Below are 19,359 nucleotides of genomic sequence, written 5' to 3'. Positions count from 1 at the left end.
AGAAAATAATATCGATTACATTATTTTCTTTAGAAAATATTGTCGATAAATAGATTTTTGATAACAAGATTTTCTAGATTATCGATAGCAAAATTGTTTCATAGAAAATATAAATAGATAAAAAGATTTTCAATAATAAATATTATAAATAGAGAATAATATCGATTACACTATTGATTACATTTCGTATGGGAAATATTTTCAAAAGCAAAAGTTGACGATATATAATAGTATTGATAACTAGATTTTCTGAATATTATCGATAACAAATATTTTCTATAGAAAATATTGCCGATAACTAGAAGTTTCAAAGGCTATTCTATAACTATACTCTTGATATCAAATATTATCGATAGAAAATAGTATCGATTATACTATTTTCTTTGAAAATGTTGCCGATAAAAATGTTGCTATATAAAGTATAGCCGATAACTTGGTGTTTTGTAGAAAACACTATTGATAATAAGATTTTCTGTACTTATAATTTCGATAACAAATGTTATCAATAGAAAATAATATCGATTACACTATTTTCTTTCGAAAATATTGCCGATTAAATTTGTTGATATAGAAAATTTTGCCGATAACTATATGTATAATGTATTTATATTGATAACAAAATCGTTTTGCATAAAATGTTATCGATACCAATATTTTCTCTAGAAAATATTATCAATAATTAGGGTTTCTCTATAAAATAATACCGATAATTAGATTTTCACTTAAAAATATTAAAGTTCGAAGATGGGCTTTATCGGTCCACGTTTAGGAATAGCTCTCATATAAGGGTACCCACCAATTTTCGGTATTTTGAGGTTCTTGAGCGCGTTTTTCAACTGAATTCGCTGAAATTTGGTACTTTGAGTTCTTATTGGGTAGCAAATCTCCCTACTAAAAATCATAAATATAGGTCCATTTTTTCGGAAAGTCCCCATATAAGGGTAGCCCCAATTTTCGCTATTTTCGGGTTCTTGAGCTCGTTTTATAACTGAATTCTCTGAAATTTTGTACAGTGGGTTCTTATTGGGTACCAAATTACTCCACTAAAAATTATAAATATAAGTCCAGTTTTTCTGGTAGTCCCCATATAACGGTACCCCCAAATTTTTGGTATTTTGGGGGTTCTGATCGTATTTTTCGACCGAATTGACTGTAATTCAGTACGTCGAGTTCTTATTTGGTAGCTAATCTCTCCACTAAAAATTATAAATATAGGTCAATTTTTTCGGGTAGCCCCCATATAAGGGTACCCCCCAATTTTCGGTATTTTAGGGTTCTTTAGCGCGGCTTTCAACCGAATTCGCTGAAATTTGGTACATGGGGTTCTTATTGGGTACCAAATTTCCCCACTAAAAAATATAAATATAGGTCCACTTTTTCTTGTAGCCCCCATATAAAATTAACTCCTAATTTTTAGTATTTTGGAGGTTTTGATCGTATTTTTCCGCTGATTTAGCTGTAATTAGTATTTTGAGTTCTTAATGAGTACCAAATCTCTCCACAAAAAATTATGAATATAGGTCCATTTTTTCCGATAACCCCCATATAAGGGTACCGCCAATTTTGTGTATTTTGGGGTTCTTGAGTGCGTTTTTCAAACGAATTTGCTGCAGTTTGGTATTTTGTAGTCGTATATTGTAACAAATATCTCTTCCAAAAATTATTAATATTGCTCCCTTTTTGGGGTAGTCCCCATAAACCCCCTCTTTTATCTTAAAATGGTTATCTGATTTGTTCCGCGTTTTGAGTTTGGTTCTAAGACTCTGATGTAGTCATTTCAACTGTGGAGGATATCGAGATAAAAAAAAAGTAGAACGTAAGGTTCAATAATGAACTATAGCCAGCATTTAGACCTTGCCCCTGTAGGGAGGTTAAAGAAGGAGTGGACCGATATTCCCCATATTCGAACTTGAACTATGATTGGAAGAAATAAGAAGATGGACAAAGGTTGGATGAAATCCAAATTTTTGAAACGGATTTGGTCCAAAGAAACATTGGGTCTAGAACCAACATTTTGATAAGCCACATTTTCACCGTGCTAAAGTGTATACACCCTCATTAGCCATAGAGCTGAGGGTATAATTATCCATTACAAATTTCTGAAATTTGAGTATACCGACATTTCTAAAAAAGGATTATGTACCTTTTTAGAAACGTCGGTATAGGTCCACTTTTTGGTATTTTCCCTATATTTTCATTTCAAGTACCCACCAGTATGTATATGGTGGAGGGTATCCAAAGTTCGGCCCGACCGAACTTAACGCTTTTTCACTTGTTTGCTGTTGCATTAGTAATTTATATACATACAAATATCGTACTAAATAATAATAAATAATTAATTGTTTTCCTTTTTTGTTTGTTTCAAAATCATTTGGGGGAAAAATTACCACGAAAACAATTAACATTTCATAGCGGTTTCATTGCTAATGGAAATGAAATTTAAACCACTAAATAGTTGGGGGTTGGGGATTTATGACAGATATTCGACCTGACAGTCTTATTGATCTGCCAGATTATGATAAAATAGTTTTCCATACAAATGAAAAATTGTCTGTCTTCCAATTTCCCTTGAAAGATGATTGAAATATTTATGACCCTTTTTTTAACAAAATACATCAACGCCCTCTCCAATCAAATTGATGACTAATGGATGGGCGAGGGCCGTCAGTAATAAATCCTTTCAGAAGAAATCTCCACAACAAATTTGACACATTTTACTATCAAATTGAATGCTTTTGGTAACGAGAAAAAGAAGAAAAAAGGATTTTATTTGTCTACGAATTTTATCATAGGCAAATCTCAATACAACTATTCGGTCTTTACAATATAGAACGACCACAACTATGTGGTTGCATGACCAACCCTAGACGGGTGTTCCTATCTCTGGAAAATAATCTCTAAAAATAAATATAATTTTTATTTAGCTATCATTCGTTGCAATAAAAATCTGTCTTTGTCAAAATATTTGCCGCAATGAAGAAGAAGCAGAAAAAAACAATTTCCAAATGATTGACAATTTATTTGTCTGTCTATCCCATCTTTGGTTTTTTGTGCAATAGTTGTTGTTGTCTTGTCCCAACCAAAAAAGAATCCCAATTAAAAATAAATTGAAAGTTGGGTCACATCATCCGGTCTTAAGTGGCTTATTATTTGCCAACAAACATTGGTGTTGGACCTGAATGAATGATGATGGTAGTCTTTGTTTGACAATCAAGAAAAAGAAGTAGCAATGTAAGGACTTAAAGTTAAGAAAAAAACCAACTACCAAATGAGTGACCAAATAAATGCATTTATATGGTTTTAAAATTATCTTGGTAGCCACAAATACACATGCACACTCTACTATTCATGTACAATTGGTAAAAATCTTTTGCGAGTGTATCTGTGCGTGTGTGTGTGTCTCTGAATGAGTTCCAGTTTCTGAAAAGACCTGCAATGGTATTTTTACTAAGCCATTTTATTATCTTACAAAATGAACATGGCCAACTTAAAAGAGCAATCCAAGTTGGTGTTGATGGCCTTGGTTGTGGTCAGAGATGGGAAATCCATTCTGCAGGTGGTTCAGAGGTGATACGGTCGGGGATAAGTTTGGATACAATTGCAATATTTTTCTATATAGAATATTATCGAGAAAGACTTTATTTTGGTATAGAAAGATTTTTGATAGAAAGAAGAATCCCATAGAAAATTTTATCGATAATAAGATTTTCTATAAAAAATATTATCGATATCAATACTTACTATAAAAAATATTATCGATAACAAGACATTCTATAAAAATATATTATCCATAATAGAATTTGTTATTGTTTTTTTCGATGATATGTTATTTATAGAAAATATTATCGATAACAACATTTTCTATAGATAGTACTACGCATAACAATATCGATAAGAAGTATTTTAATATAAAATATTAGAGACAAACAGGTTTTCAATAGAAAATACTAACGATAACATATTGATTAAAAATGTTTCTATGGAAAATATTATCGAAAACAAGATTTACTATTGGCCTGTTCCCGTACTGCAAGAATCTACTATTTTTTACTACGATAACAAGTTTTCCTTTATGATATCGAAGAAAATAGTAGAATTTAGTAGATTCTTGCAGTACGGGAACAGACCATATATGAAATATTGTCAATAACAAGATTTTCATTACAAAATAGTATCGATAACAATCGAAACTACTATCGATAATAATATATTGATAATATTTATAAGGCTACTTTATTGATAACAAGTCTATCTATAAAAAAGATTTTCTGTAGAAAATATTATCGGTATCAATATTTTCTAGAAAATATTATCGATAACTAATTTTTCTCTGGAAAATATCTTCGATAATTTAATTTTCCCTAGAAAATATATTCGATAAAAATATTTTCTATGGAAAATATTATTAATAACACAATGGAAAAATTTTACGATAGCAGTATTTTCTATAAAAAATATTATCGATAACATGATTTTCTAAAGAAAATATCTAAAGAAAATATCTTCGATAACAAGATTTTCTCTACAAAATATTATCGATAACAGAAATGTCTACGGAAAATCACATCGATAATTTTTTTCCATATGAATATATTATCGAAACAAGATTTTCTTTAGAAAATGTGATTTATTTTCTACATACTATTATCGATAAAATAAAATCGATAAAAATATATCCTTTGGAAATTATTATCGATAACAACATTTTCTCCACAACATATTATAGATAACAAGATTTTTCTCTAGAAAATATCTAACACAATTTTTTATATAAAATATATATTCTATAGAAATTATTATCGATAACTAGATTTTCTTAAGGAAATATTGTCGTTGACAAACGTTTCTCTAGAAAATAGTATCGATAACACAATTTTTTATAGAACATATTATCGATAACACAATTTTTTTCTAGAAAATATACTCGATAACCATATATTCTACTAGAAAATATTATCCATGACTAGATTTTCTTTAGGAAATATTATTGATAACAAAATATTCTCTAGAAAATATTATCGAATACTAGAGTTTATGTAGAAAATATTGTCGATAACAATATATTTTATAGAGAATATTACGATAACTAGATTTTTTTTAGGAAATATTATCGATAACAGTATGTACACTATATATTATTATTTATAGCACAATTGTCTAGAACATATTATCGATAACAAGATTTTATTTAAAAACATTATTTATAACACAATTGTTTATGAAAGATATCGATCAACAAAATTTTCTATAGAAAATATTATCAATAACAATATTTTTCTTACCATATATTATCGATAACACGATTTTCCATGGAAGATATTATCGATAACACGATTTTCCTTGGAAGATATTATCGATAACAAAATTGTCTCCACAAAATATAATTGATAACAAATTTATTTATGGAAATTCTTATCGATAACAATATTTTCTATCTTCGATTACAGGATTTTCTAAGGAAACTTATAGCGATAACAAGCATTTATTTACAAACTATTATCGATAACACAATTTTTTCTATGGCAAATATCGTTGATAATAATATTTTCAATAGAAATTATTGTAGATACAATGATTGTATATACAAAATACAATCGATAATAGGATTTTGCAAGGAAACTTATAGCGATAACAAGCATTTGTTTACAAATTATTATCGATAACACAATTTTTTCTATGGGAAATATCGTTGATAATAATATTTTCAATAGAAATTATTGTAGATACAATGATTTTATATACAAAATATAATCGATAACTATATTTTTTATAGAAAATATAATTGATAATAAGATTCTCTAATGAAAAGGTCCAACACAACAAGATTTTCTCTAACAAATATTATTGTTAAATATATTTATCACAGAAAATATATCCGATAATAAATTTTTCTTCACAAACTATAATCGATAATAATATTTTCCACAGAAAATATAATCGATAACTAGATTTTCTAATAATATAAACAACAAGATATTCGATAATAACATTTTCTCTAAATAATATCATCTATAACAATATTTTCTATAAAAAAATATAATCAAAAACTATACCTTCTAAAGAAAATAATTTCGATAAAAGGATTTTCTATTTAAAATGTTATCGATAACACTGTTTTTTATACACAAATATAATCGATATAGTTATATTTTTAAAGAAATATTTTACAGAAAATATAGTCGATATCGAAATTTTCAATAGATAAGGTTGTCGATAAAAAGTTTTGCTATTGGATTGGAAAGGATTTGGAAGGATTTTCTATTTAAAATGTTATCGATAACACGGGTTTTTTATACACAAATATAATCGATACAGTTATATTTTTAAAGAAATATTGTACAGAAAATATAGTCGATATCAAAATTTTCAATAGATAAGGTTGTCGATAAAAAGTTTTGCTATTGACAAATATTATCGATAACTCATCATTGAATATAAATAAAACGAGAACAACATTTCCTACACAGACCCCAATCGATATTGAGCTTCCATCTCTGATTACGACGACTTCAACACCATTACCCTTAATTCGTTGAAAGAAAGAAATGTGAGTATATGAGTGAGTGAGTGTGTGTGTGCTTATTTGTCTATCCATTTTTAAGTACGTGTTTTCTGGCAATTTACTTGCTGTCTCGTACCACTTGTCCGACCTCGATGTAATTTGATGAAATTGTGGTAAAATTCTTTTGACATTTCTCTCTTTCTCCGTGTTCCGGAGGGGCTATCTGCCGTTTGAGAAACACCCATCGTAGTCGTCGTTGTCGTAATCATCATCATCACCATCGCCATTGCCGCCACCATTACCCAGGTGGCTAGCACCTGAGTGGCTATCTAGCAGGCTGTTGTTTGGGTACCTACCTGACAACCTGGCCAAGTCATGGACGTCATGGAAGGTGGTGTTGATGAGTATGGCTCAATAGACGTTGAAATGTAAATGTGCCAAACAATTTGCGCATACACACACAATCAAACATAATCGGACACTTGGACGTCTTTAAAGAGCCAAACAAGTTCCCGCAAATGTTTGCTCTTCATCAATGACTTGTGGTGGCCGAAACACTTATCCTTATAACGTTGGCTCGAATTGTGGGCCAACCAAACTTACCAACCATCCAGGTGGTCGCTCTGTTGCCATTGCAAATTCTGTATGTGTGTGTGTGTGCGAACCTGATGAGTTTAAAGGATTGGTCTGGTCGTCAGATAGTCAAGCGGTCTGACTGGTCGGCTGACCATAAAAATGCTGATGAAAAATTCGTAATTACTCGTAATTTTAAAGGATTCAGTTTTGCCTACAAGGCAGCAACAAAGCCAACAACTCGTTTGGCCAAATGACTGTTCGTTTGTTGGGGCACGTACACACACACATACAAATATGTAGGAGGTTGTATTGCAGAGAGTGCTGGAAAAAGAAGAGGTAAGTGTTCTAATGTTGTTGGTATTGGTGCTGTGTTGTAGTGGTGTTGGTGTGCAAAATGATTCATAATTTGCCAAGCAATTGGAACAGAAATGACAAGTCATTGACCAATTCTTTGTGATGCCATTAGATCCTCTGAATGATAAATTAACAAAATTAGGGACTTTTGCAAATGACTGAATGAATGGACAGATGAATAGATGGCTGGATGGGTTTCTAAATGGAAAACTTTTAGTAGCAGCTTACATATGACATTGTCAGCTACTCCAACTGTGCTTCCAGGGGGTTTTAGCATTTAGACAATTCATCAAATGTTCATAATGAATGGTGTAATTTGTTGTATGCAGGTTTTGCAATATTTATGTATATTTATACCGGATATGGGCCATTTCTCATTTCGGGTATTAAGAAGTTTGTTAGGGATCATTATAAGAAGAAGAGATTGCTTTTTCAATATTTTAAATTTAGTTGCAAAAGGCATTGGCAATGGGAAATTATATAGATAACAAGAATTTCTGTGGCAAATACTGTCGATATCTCGAATCATTATGGAATAAAAGTAAATGATAAAATTTCCCACAGAAAATATCATCGATAACAATATTTTCTATGGGAAAATCAAATCGATAAAAAATTTACCAACAAATTAATAATCGATAAAAGATTTTTTCATAAACAAATATCTTTGATAATGCAATTTTCCATAATAAATATCATTGATTATACGATTTTCTAAAGTAAATACTATCGATAACAAAAAAATATGTAAACGATAAGAGACGATTAAGATTTTCTATAGAAAATATAATAGCATTTTCTTTATAATATATATAGCAAATATTGGCAATAGGAATATTTTTTATATAAACTATAATCGATAACATGATTTTATATATGTAGAAAATATCATCGATAATTTGATTTTTTATACAGAAATTCATCGATAAGAATGTAATTTCCCAGAAATATTGTTGATAATAAGATTTTATACAGTAACTGTAAGCGATAACAAGATTTTATATTGAAAATATTATCGATAACATGATTTTCCGATTGAAGATATTTGTCAATAACAGTGTTTTCTATAGAAAATATTGTCGATAACAACATTTTCTATAGAAAATGTCATCGATAGCAACATTTTCTGTAGAAAGGGTTATCGATAACAACAGTTATTATAAAAAAGTTATCGATAACAACATTTTCTATAGAAAATATTGTCGATAACAACATTTTCTATAGAAAATATTGTCGATAACAACATTTTCTATAGATAATATTATCTATAGAATTTTGTATAGAAAATATTGGCGATAACAGTACTTTCTATAGATAATATTGTAGATAACAAATTGTTTTCTAGAAAATAACATCGATAATAATATTTTCAATAACAAGAACGTATTGTCGATAACATGATTTTCTATAAAAAAATTATTATCGATACCAAGATTTTCTATAGAAAATTGATTTTCTATGGAAAATATTGTCGATAACAGAGTTTTCTATGGAAAATATGGTCGATAACAGGATTTTCTATGCAAAGTATTGTCGATAACAGGATTTTGGATAGAAAATATTGTTGGTAACAGAATTTTCTATAGAAAATATTGCCGATAGCAGAATTTTCTTTGAAAACTATTGCCGTTAACATGTTTTATATTGAAAATATTGTCATTAACAAAACGTTTTCTAGAAAATAACATCGATGATAATATATTATCAAAACATTACAGTATAAAAATACGACCGATAATATTTTTCCTATTAAACCAAATCAATGACAAGAGTTCTTCTAATCAATAATAGTCAATAACAAGAGTTCTTGGAGAAATAATAATCGATAACGAGGTATGCTATTGAATCCATAGATAAAAAAAAATCCATAGAATATGTTGTCGATAACAAGGTTTTCTTTTGAAATTTCCATCGATAACAAAGTTTAATAAATAAAATCTAATTGATCACAAGTTTTACTATATATAATCTTATATAATCGATATCTGGTTATTTAAAAGAAAATATTTTCTATAACGAAATTTTGTGTAATATATATAAACTATAATAACGTTTTTTATGAAATATAAAATCGATAACATACCTATATTTAATGTATAATTTTGCTTTTTAAAAATATCATCGATAACAATGTTTTCGAAAGGAAATCTCATTAAGAAACGTAAGCAAGAAATTTACGAAGATTTCTATTGAACATAGAATCGATTGTCTGTAGAATAAATAATCGATATCAATATTTTGATAGAAATCCCTTTTCGATAACAAGATTTTCTATAGGAAATATCATTTAAAACAATATTTTCTATATAAAACATTTTCGATTAGAATATTTAATATTATCGATTACAAGATTATCTGTAGAGAAAGCAATCGATAAAAACTATTGTATAGCAAATATCATCGATAACAAGATGTTGTGTTACAAACGTAATCTTGATTAAGATTTACTACATAAAACAATATCGATAAAAATACTTTTATATAAAACATTTCCTACAAAATTTGGTCTGTTCCCGTACTGCAAGAATATACTACTGTTGACTATGATAGCGAAATTTCCTTAATGTTATCGAAGAAAATAGTAAAATCTTGTAGATTCTTGCAGTACGAGAACAGACCAATTATCGATAATAAAGTGTTACATATAAAATGTCTTCGATAAGAAGATTTTCTACAGCAATTATCATCGATTTCCTCAAAAATGTCTGCGATAACAAGATGTCATATAAATAATATATAATATTTTTTGATATCATTTCTCAAAAAAATGTAATCGATAATAACAGTTTCTATAGAACATGTTATCGATAACAAAATGTGTGCAATGAAAATATAAAATATATCAAGATTTTCTGTTCCAAATATTATGGAAAACAATTTAATTTGTAAACAAATAACCGATACCGAATATACAAATATATCCGATAATAAGATTTTCTATAGAAATTATTATCGATAACAACATTTCTTGGAAAATATTGTCGATAACGGGGTTTTTGATAGAAATTACCATCGAAAACAACATTTCTTATGCAAAAAATGTCCGCTAGCAAGATGTCATATAAATAATATTATCGATAACTAGAGTTTCTATAGAATTTATATTTTCAATATCATTATCTTCTCACAGAAAAAAATATAATCGATAATGACATTTTCTGCAGAAATTGTCTTCGATAAAAACATTTGTATTAGTAATATACATTCGCTATCAAGATTACCTGTAGGAAATATTATCGATAACAATTTAATTTATAAATAAATTAATCGATAACATCTATATATAATAGAAAATATATTCGACAATAAGATTTTCTATAGAAATTATTATCAATTACAATGTTGCTTTGGAAAGTGTTATCGATAACAAGTCTTTATATAGAAATCACCGTAGATAGCAAGATGTCCTCTAGAGTTTTAAGCAGATAATATTTTCTAGAAAAATATAATCGATAATAACAGTTTCTATAGAAATTGTCATCAATAAGAGAATTTTAGATATCAACATTTTATTGGAAATATTATCGATATGTGCATAAAAAATAAACAATAATCTATTTTAAGTGATTATTTATACTCTTTCGAGTCGAGCTTGATGATCTAAATTTTGCAATGAAAAGGAAAGCCAGGAGAAGAACCTACGTACCCACCATTATGCGACGCGTTTCGCCGTTGGTTAAGCGGCTCATCAGGCATATTGGGCTATGTGGCTTTACAAAGGTCGTACGTTGATAACTTGTATTTATTCCGCCCTGATGCGAAACTTGCATATGCGAATTAAATTCAAATTTGTCAAAGTTCGACATTTGTCTTCATTCTAGGAACAGTCCTTTTCAAAGCAGATTTTTGTTGTAGCGATGGATAATTAATCCACACACCTACAATTGCTTCCTGGTATACACATGTTTTTGCGCAACCGTTTTTGGAAGTGTTGATAGCTCAGAACGTTAAGCGGTCTTGGCAACATCTGTGTTGCTCTGAGGACCTAGGTTCGAGCCCTAGCCGTGCTCGGCTGAAATTAATTTTTGTTATTTGAATTTTTGTGATCATTTGAAAGTGATTTTAAGTGATTATTTATACTCTTTCGAGTCGAGCTTGATGATCTAAATTTTGCAATGAAAAGGAAAGCCAGGAGAAGAACCTACGTACCCACCATTATGCGACGCGTTTCGCCGTTGGTTAAGCGGCTCATCAGGCATATTGGGCTATGTGGCTTTACAAAGGTCGTACGTTGATAACTTGTATTTATTCCGCCCTGATGCGAAACTTGCATATGCGAATTAAATTCAAATTTGTCAAAGTTCGACATTTGTCTTCATTCTAGGAACAGTCCTTTTCAAAGCAGATTTTTGTTGTAGCGATGGATAATTAATCCACACACCTACAATTGCTTCCTGGTATACACATGTTTTTGCGCAACCGTTTTTGGAAGTGTTGATGGCTCAGAACGTTAAGCGGTCTTGGCAACATCTGTGTTGCTCTGAGGACCTAGGTTCGAGCCCTAGCCGTGCTCGGCTGAAATTAATTTTTGTTATTTGAATTTTTGTGATCATTTGAAAGTGATTTTAAGTGATTATTTATACTCTTTCGAGTCGAGCTTGATGATCTAAATTTTGCAATGAAAAGGAAAGCCAGGAGAAGAACCTACGTACCCACCATTATGCGACGCGTTTCGCCGTTGGTTAAGCGGCTCATCAGGCATATTGGGCTATGTGGCTTTACAAAGGTCGTACGTTGATAACTTGTATTTATTCCGCCCTGATGCGAAACTTGCATCAGGGCGTACCCACCATTATGCGACGCGAAACGCGTCGCATAATGGTGGGTACGTAGGTTCTTCTCCTGGCTTTCCTTTTCATTGCAAAATTTAGATCATCAAGCTCGACTCGAAAGAGTATAAATAATCACTTAAAATCACTTTCAAATGATCACAAAAATTCAAATAACAAAAATTAATTTCAGCCGAGCACGGCTAGGGCTCGAACCTAGGTCCTCAGAGCAACACAGATGTTGCCAAGACCGCTTAACGTTCTGAGCCATCAACACTTCCAAAAACGGTTGCGCAAAAACATGTGTATACCAGGAAGCAATTGTAGGTGTGTGGATTAATTATCCATCGCTACAACAAAAATCTGCTTTGAAAAGGACTGTTCCTAGAATGAAGACAAATGTCGAACTTTGACAAATTTGAATTTAATTCGCATATGCAAGTTTCGCATCAGGGCGGAATAAATACAAGTTATCAACGTACGACCTTTGTAAAGCCACATAGCCCAATATGCCTGATGAGCCGCTTAACCAACGGCGAAACGCGTCGCATAATGGTGGGTACGTAGGTTCTTCTCCTGGCTTTCCTTTTCATTGCAAAATTTAGATCATCAAGCTCGACTCGAAAGAGTATAAATAATCACTTAAAATCACTTTCAAATGATCACAAAAATTCAAATAACAAAAATAAACAATAATCGATAGCATAACTTGATATTGAATGATCTTTTCCCGTACTGCAAGAATCTACTCGATTTTACTATTTTCTTCGATATCATAAAGGAATAAAGTGTTATCGGAGTAAAAAATAGTAGATTCTTGCAGTAGGGGAAAATAACAGAAAATATATATATATATATATATATATATATATAGAAAATCTAACGATATCACGATTTTTTATACAAAACATTGGTCATAATTAAATTTCCAATAATATTTCAAATCGATTGTTCGATTTATTTTAGAAGTAAAATTTTAATAATTTAAATTCGATTAACAAATTTTCGATTTCCTTGATTGCCTCTTATTCGAACACACATATACAGATATTATTACGATCTATCAAATTGCTTTTGCTTCCATCTATATTCGTTCCACTTACCCAACAGTATGAGAAAGATTAGCTGCATATTAATCAAACATCCCATTCGATGGAAATTTAGGGTAGCCAATAACATCTCTCCACTAACACTAAGCTGCAGCTGGTGCTGCTGCTTAGCTGCTGCTGATGCTTGTGGCTACTTGGTTCGATGGTTGTTGTTGGTGTTGATGATGATGACAATGGCCGTTTGTTAATAGGCCGCCTGCCTGGTCGATCGTATTTCTTGTTATTCTGCTTCTTCTCTCTTTTCTCCTTTTTGTCTTTGTGTGTGGGTGTTCGACTGGAATGGGTTTTTGTTTTGTTTTTATTGCCACTGCTTGGACTTCTCTGATTGTTGCCGATTGTTACAACAATGTGAATGCTTTCAGGGGATATATGGGAACAATTGTCCCTTTCCTGGTTTTATGTTTCTAATAGCCTCTGCTGGACGTTGTCGTTGTCGGCATGGAATTGATGTTGCTGAGGATGCTGTTGGTGATGCTGATGATATTTTGCATATTTAAATTGACAATCATTTACAATAATTGGCTTCATATTCTAAACATCTATTAGAGTTTATTGTTCTGCTTTATCTTGAAGTTATTTTCCCTTTTTTATTATGATATTCTTGTTCTTCTTCTTGTTGCTGTTGTCTTTTCCTTATCTATGTATATCGGCAACATAAATTGTTGGGCTATTCTGTGGGTGAGAAATAGAAAAGAAAAAATAATAGAATGAAAAAAATTGTCACACACACATACAAAGACACACATAAAGTATAAGAAAATAAGTAGATTGGGGCAAGGAAAAAAAAACAAAGTTTTTCTTTCTAATAATTTTCATAGCACGGAAAAAAATAAAGAACGAAAGAACTTTGCCAAGAGCCATTGCATATTTTTGTATTGAAAGACAGACAAACACACACACACACACAACCCCGCCCGTATATACTTTCAATATCTGGGATATTAGTTTCGGTAGACAAATGCACTTATGAAAATTAAACGTCAGTAAATATTTGTAATCGAATTTAATAATAATAATGATGGAATTTATTTAAAATTTAGCAAATGACAAAAAAATTGGATAAATATTTTCTTGTCGATTTATGCCAAAAATGTATGTATGTATATTTAAATTTTTGTGCAGATTTTTTTTTTGCTTTAAAGGAGATTGGATTTTTTTATACCATATGGATTTTGGATACAAATATGAACTATTAGGGATGATGAATGAAAATTGGGTATAATGATAAAATATGTATAACGCTATTGGGGACACAAATGAAATCATCAATAATGTAGAAAATCTAATCGATAAAATATTTCTCGAGAGAATTAAATCGATAAATAAATGTTCCAATAGGCAAAAATATTCTTTAACCAGTAAGGAAAGTAGTAAAGTCGGGCGGGGCCGTCTATATGATACCCTTCCTCACTTTGGCTAAAAACAAGAGACTTATAGGGACTTTGGTGCACCATTTACATTAAATCGGACGAAAATATATATGGGAGCTATATCTAAATCTAAACCGATTTTCAGAAAACTTAACATATATCACTCTCGACATAATCCTGTACGCTATGCCAAATTTCGTGCAAATCGAAGGATATATAGGGAATTTGTTGCACCATTTACCCCAAATCGGATGAAAATATATATGGGAGCTATATCTAAATCTAACCGATTTTTAGGAAATTTAACACACACCATTACTGAACTAATTCAGTACGCTGTGCCAAATTTCATGCAAATCGAGAGATATATAGGGACTTTGCTGCACCATTTACATTAAATCGGGCGAAAATATATATGGGAGCTATATTTAAATCTGAACCGATTTTCACGAAACTTAACACATATCATTCTAGACCTAATTCATTGCGCTGTGCCAAATTTCGTGCAAATCGAAAGATATTTAGGGACTTTGGTGCACCATTTACATTAAATCGGACGAAAATATATATGGGAGCTATATCTAAATCTGAACCGATTTTCAGGAAACTTATCACATATCATTCTACACCTAATTCATTACGCTGTGCCCAATTTCGTGCAAATCGAAGGATATATAGGGACTTTGGTGCACCATTTACATTAAATCGGACGAAAATATATATGGGAGCTATATCTAAATCTGAACCGATTTTCAGGAAACTTAACACACATCACTCTAGACATAATCCAGTACACTATGCCAAATTTCGTGCAAATCGAAAGATATTTAGGGACTTTGGTTCACCATTAACCCCAAATCGGACGGAAATATAAGTGGGAGCTATATCTAAATCTGAACCAATTTTCACGAAACTTAACACATATCTTTCCAGACCTAATTCATTACGCTGTGCCAATTTCGTGAAAATCGAAAGATATTTAGGGACTTTGGTGCACCATTTACCCCAAATTTTCAGGAATTTCAGGAATCTTAACACACATGATTCTAGAACTAATTCATTACGCTGTGCCAAATTTCGTGCAAATCGAGAGATATAGAGAGACTTTGGTGCACCATTTACATTAAATCGGACAAAAATATATATGGGAGCTATATCTAAATCTGAGCCGATTTTTTCATATTCTCAAAATGTGTCTATCTCGTTTCCTTTGCCTGTTACAAACATAGGCACAAAGACATAATACTCTGTACCACAGTGTGGTGAAGGGTATAAAAAATCCACGCCCATTGGTGGCCCGTGAAAAAAATAATCTTTAAAAATCCACCCCTATTGAAGCTTTCAATACATATCCTTTGAAAAATATTATTTTTTCCACTGCTCCAAAAGAAAATATATATATATATATATATATATCACATGAGCTTAATGTTCGAACCTTTTATTTATTTCCATTTTTTTCATCGGAATTTCATGGAATTTACTATCCGCAGCGAATGTTTGGCCAACCCAAATTTCATGGTTAACTACAGAAAATAAAATGTAGCAATGCCTTGGCATAATGACAAGCCGGGTAATAAAATTCCACAATTTTACGGAATTATTATTAAACATTAATATTTGACAGGAAAACGGCTGCAAAACTATGTTTTGCAGCCGTTTTTTGGGCTATGCATAAAAAATTCGTTCCAGGTATTACCTAAAAAACCAAAATAAAATCACCTTCTTAAAAAACCACAAGGCAATTTAAGAAATGAAGAAAAAGCTCTTTTATTGTTTTATTATGTTAAGGTAATTTTTGTTGTTGCTGTTGTTGTTGTTTGGTGCTGACTATACATTTGCATGAGCCTGTATGATGACGCATTGAACTATGGAGATTTTTTCCATCAACCCATATCACTTTCATAAGGAATTTGATGTCGAAGAGGGATATATGTATGTGTGTACCACAACACATACCAGCTTACATATAGACACACACACACACACACTTTTGTAGTCACGCATTTAGTTATAAAACTCTTGTGAAGAACTTGCCTTCCTAGAGAAGTGAATGTAACGGCGATTGCCGTGGCGGAGAGGGAGGTCAGGCATCACCATAAAAAAGGGACAAAAAGTTCATTGAAAGGATTTTTTTTTTTTATATTTACACATTTTATTTTTTTATGGAAAATAAGGCAGCTCGGCTATCTAGACTGCTTGTTCATTTTGTGTTAAACCTTCTCTCTTTCTCTCCTCTTCCCGGTCCCTGTCAATTTCTTTTTTTTGCATTTTGCTGTGATGACTTTTACTTCCACATTGTCTTGAGTTTCTTCTTCATTGAATGTGGGTATTTTTTTGCTGAGTGTGTGCCTGTGTGTGTGTGTACAAGTCCTTTTCTGTTTATAAAATTTGCCTTCTGCTATTATTTTTTTCTTATTTTTACTTTGCTTCATCTCTTCATTTTTGCTGCAGCTTCTTCATGATCTACCACTGTTTTTAGTTGTGGTAATGCTAGTCGTCGTATTGGTATATAAAGTGTACACCAGTACACATATGTGTGTCTGCATGTGTGTGTTTGGACCCGGGTATATTAATCTTTATTTTCTGTGTGGTTCTCGTTGTTGGTGTAGCTACCGTTATTGTGCAGAATGTTTATATTGCTGATGTTTTTGTTGTATTATTATATATATATATCCTGTCCTTTTTAAACCCTTCACCACACTGTTGTACGGGGTATAATATCTTTGTGCATATGTTTGTAACTGGCAAAAGGATAAGAGATAGACAAATGGTTCCTTTTGAGAATATGCATAGAATCACTTTCTGAGTCGATTTACGCATGTCCGTCCGTTCGTCTGTGAGTCCGTCCGTCTGTCCGTCCATGCATTTTTGTGAACAAAGTACAGGTCGTATTTATGATCCAATTTGGATGAAATTTGGCATAGGTCACTTATTTGGCCCAAGGACGAACCCTATTGAAATTGGGAAAAATCGGTTCAGATTTAGATATAGCTCCCATATATATTTTCCTCCGATTTAAGGTAAATGGTGCACCAAAGTCCCTATATATCTTTCGATTTGCACGAAAATTGGCACAGGGTAATGAATTAGGCCTAGAATGTTGTGTGTTAAGTTTCCTGAAAATCGGTTCAGATTTAGATATAGCCCATGTATATTTTCATCCCTATATATCTTTCGAATTGCACGAAATTTGGCACAGTGTAATGAATTAGGCCTAGAATGATGTGTGCTGAGTTTCATGAAAACCGCTTCAGATTTAGATATAGCTCCAATATATAGTTTCGTCCGATTTTATGTAAATGGTGCCCCAAAGTCCCTATATATCTTTCGATTTACACGAAATTTGGCTCATCGTAATGATATAGGCCTAGAATGGTGTGTGCTGAGTTTCATGAAAATCGGTTCAGATTTAGATATAGCTCCCATACATAGTTTCGTCCGATTTTATGTAAATAGTGCACCAAAGTCCCTATATATCTTTCGATTTACACGAAATTTGGCACAGCGCAATGAATGAGGTAGAGAATGATGTGTGTTAAGTTTCCTGAAAATCGGTTCAGATTTAGATATCGCTCATATCTATATTTTCGTCAGATTTAATGTAAATGGTGCCACAAAGTCCCTATATATCATTCGATTTGCACGAAATTTGGCAGAGCGTTCTGTGTTAAGTGCAGAATGATGTGTGCCGAGTTTGGTAAAAATCGGTTCAGATTTAGATATAGCTCCCATATATATTTTCGTCCGATTTATTTGAATAGTGCACCAAAGTCCCTATATATCTTTCGATTTTCACGAAATTTGGCACAGCGTAATAAATTCGGCCTAGAATGATGTGTGGTGAGTTTCATGAAAATCGGTTCAGGATAAGATATAGCTCCCATATATAGTTTCGTCCGATTTAATGTAAATGGTGCACCAAAGTCCCTATATATCATTCGATTTGCACGAAATTTGGCAGAGTGTTCTGTATTAAGTGCAGAATGATGTGTGGCGAGTTTGGTGAAAATCGGTTCAGATTTAGATATAGCTCCCATATATATTTTCATCCGATTTATGTAACTGTTGCACCAAAACCCCTGTATATCTTTTGATTTGCTCGAAATTTGGCACTGCGTAATGAATTAGGACTAGAATGATGTATGCTGAGTTTGGTTAAAATCGGTTCAGATTTAGATATAGCTTCCAAATATATTTTCCTATTGAATGTAAATGGTGCACCAAAGTTGGAAGGGACTTTGGTGCACCATTTTAGGTGTCATATAGTCGGCCCCGTCCGACTTTACTACTTTCCTTACTGGTTCGTTTTCTGTTTATTTTTCATCTGCTTCTTCGTTTTCCCTGCTTTTCATTCTTGCTGGCATTTCTTTTTCATTGGTTACAAATAATCATAAAAAAGGATGTTTAATAAAATTTCTAAAAGGCCCAGGCTCTTGGTTATAGGTTATATGGAGAGACACAAACAAACCACACATACACACACACACAACGACAGCAACAATATTTCCAAGAGAAAAAAATATCAAAAGCTTTTGTACGTTAATGTGTACGTGTAGTCTTGTTTGCATTGCCTGATTTTTTACTCTACAGTTGTGGTCAATAAATGAGTACCCATGCCTAAGGCAATGGGGGTCGAAAATGTACCATTTCGAAAGAAACAAAATCTGGAACGTCTG

At 31.6% G+C, this 19,359-nt stretch overlaps 1 protein-coding gene across 1 annotated transcript in view; it reads right to left on the bottom strand.

Annotated features, from left to right (window-relative positions):
• LOC133335133 (limbic system-associated membrane protein-like) overlaps positions 1-13,838 on the bottom strand; it is a gene marked incomplete at its 3' end in the record, with an annotated part of 38,363 nt that extends 24,525 nt beyond the window's left edge. The window contains exons 1-2 of the mRNA XM_061543437.1: positions 13,734-13,838; positions 13,305-13,440 (exon numbers count right to left, since the gene is read on the bottom strand). Coding sequence (XP_061399421.1) covers positions 13,305-13,440; positions 13,734-13,838 — 241 coding nt within the window. The remainder of the gene's footprint in view (positions 1-13,304; positions 13,441-13,733) is intronic.
• Between the last annotated feature and the right edge of the window lie 5,521 nt (positions 13,839-19,359).

This window comes from Musca vetustissima, unplaced genomic scaffold, assembly GCF_032173495.1.
Source record: "Musca vetustissima isolate MV318-11 ecotype Yass unplaced genomic scaffold, APGP_CSIRO_Mvet_v1 utg101315, whole genome shotgun sequence".
NCBI lineage: Eukaryota > Metazoa > Arthropoda > Insecta > Diptera > Muscidae > Musca > Musca vetustissima.
Note: the sequence above shows the minus strand (reverse complement) of the source record. Positions and strands in the feature narration are given on the sequence as shown.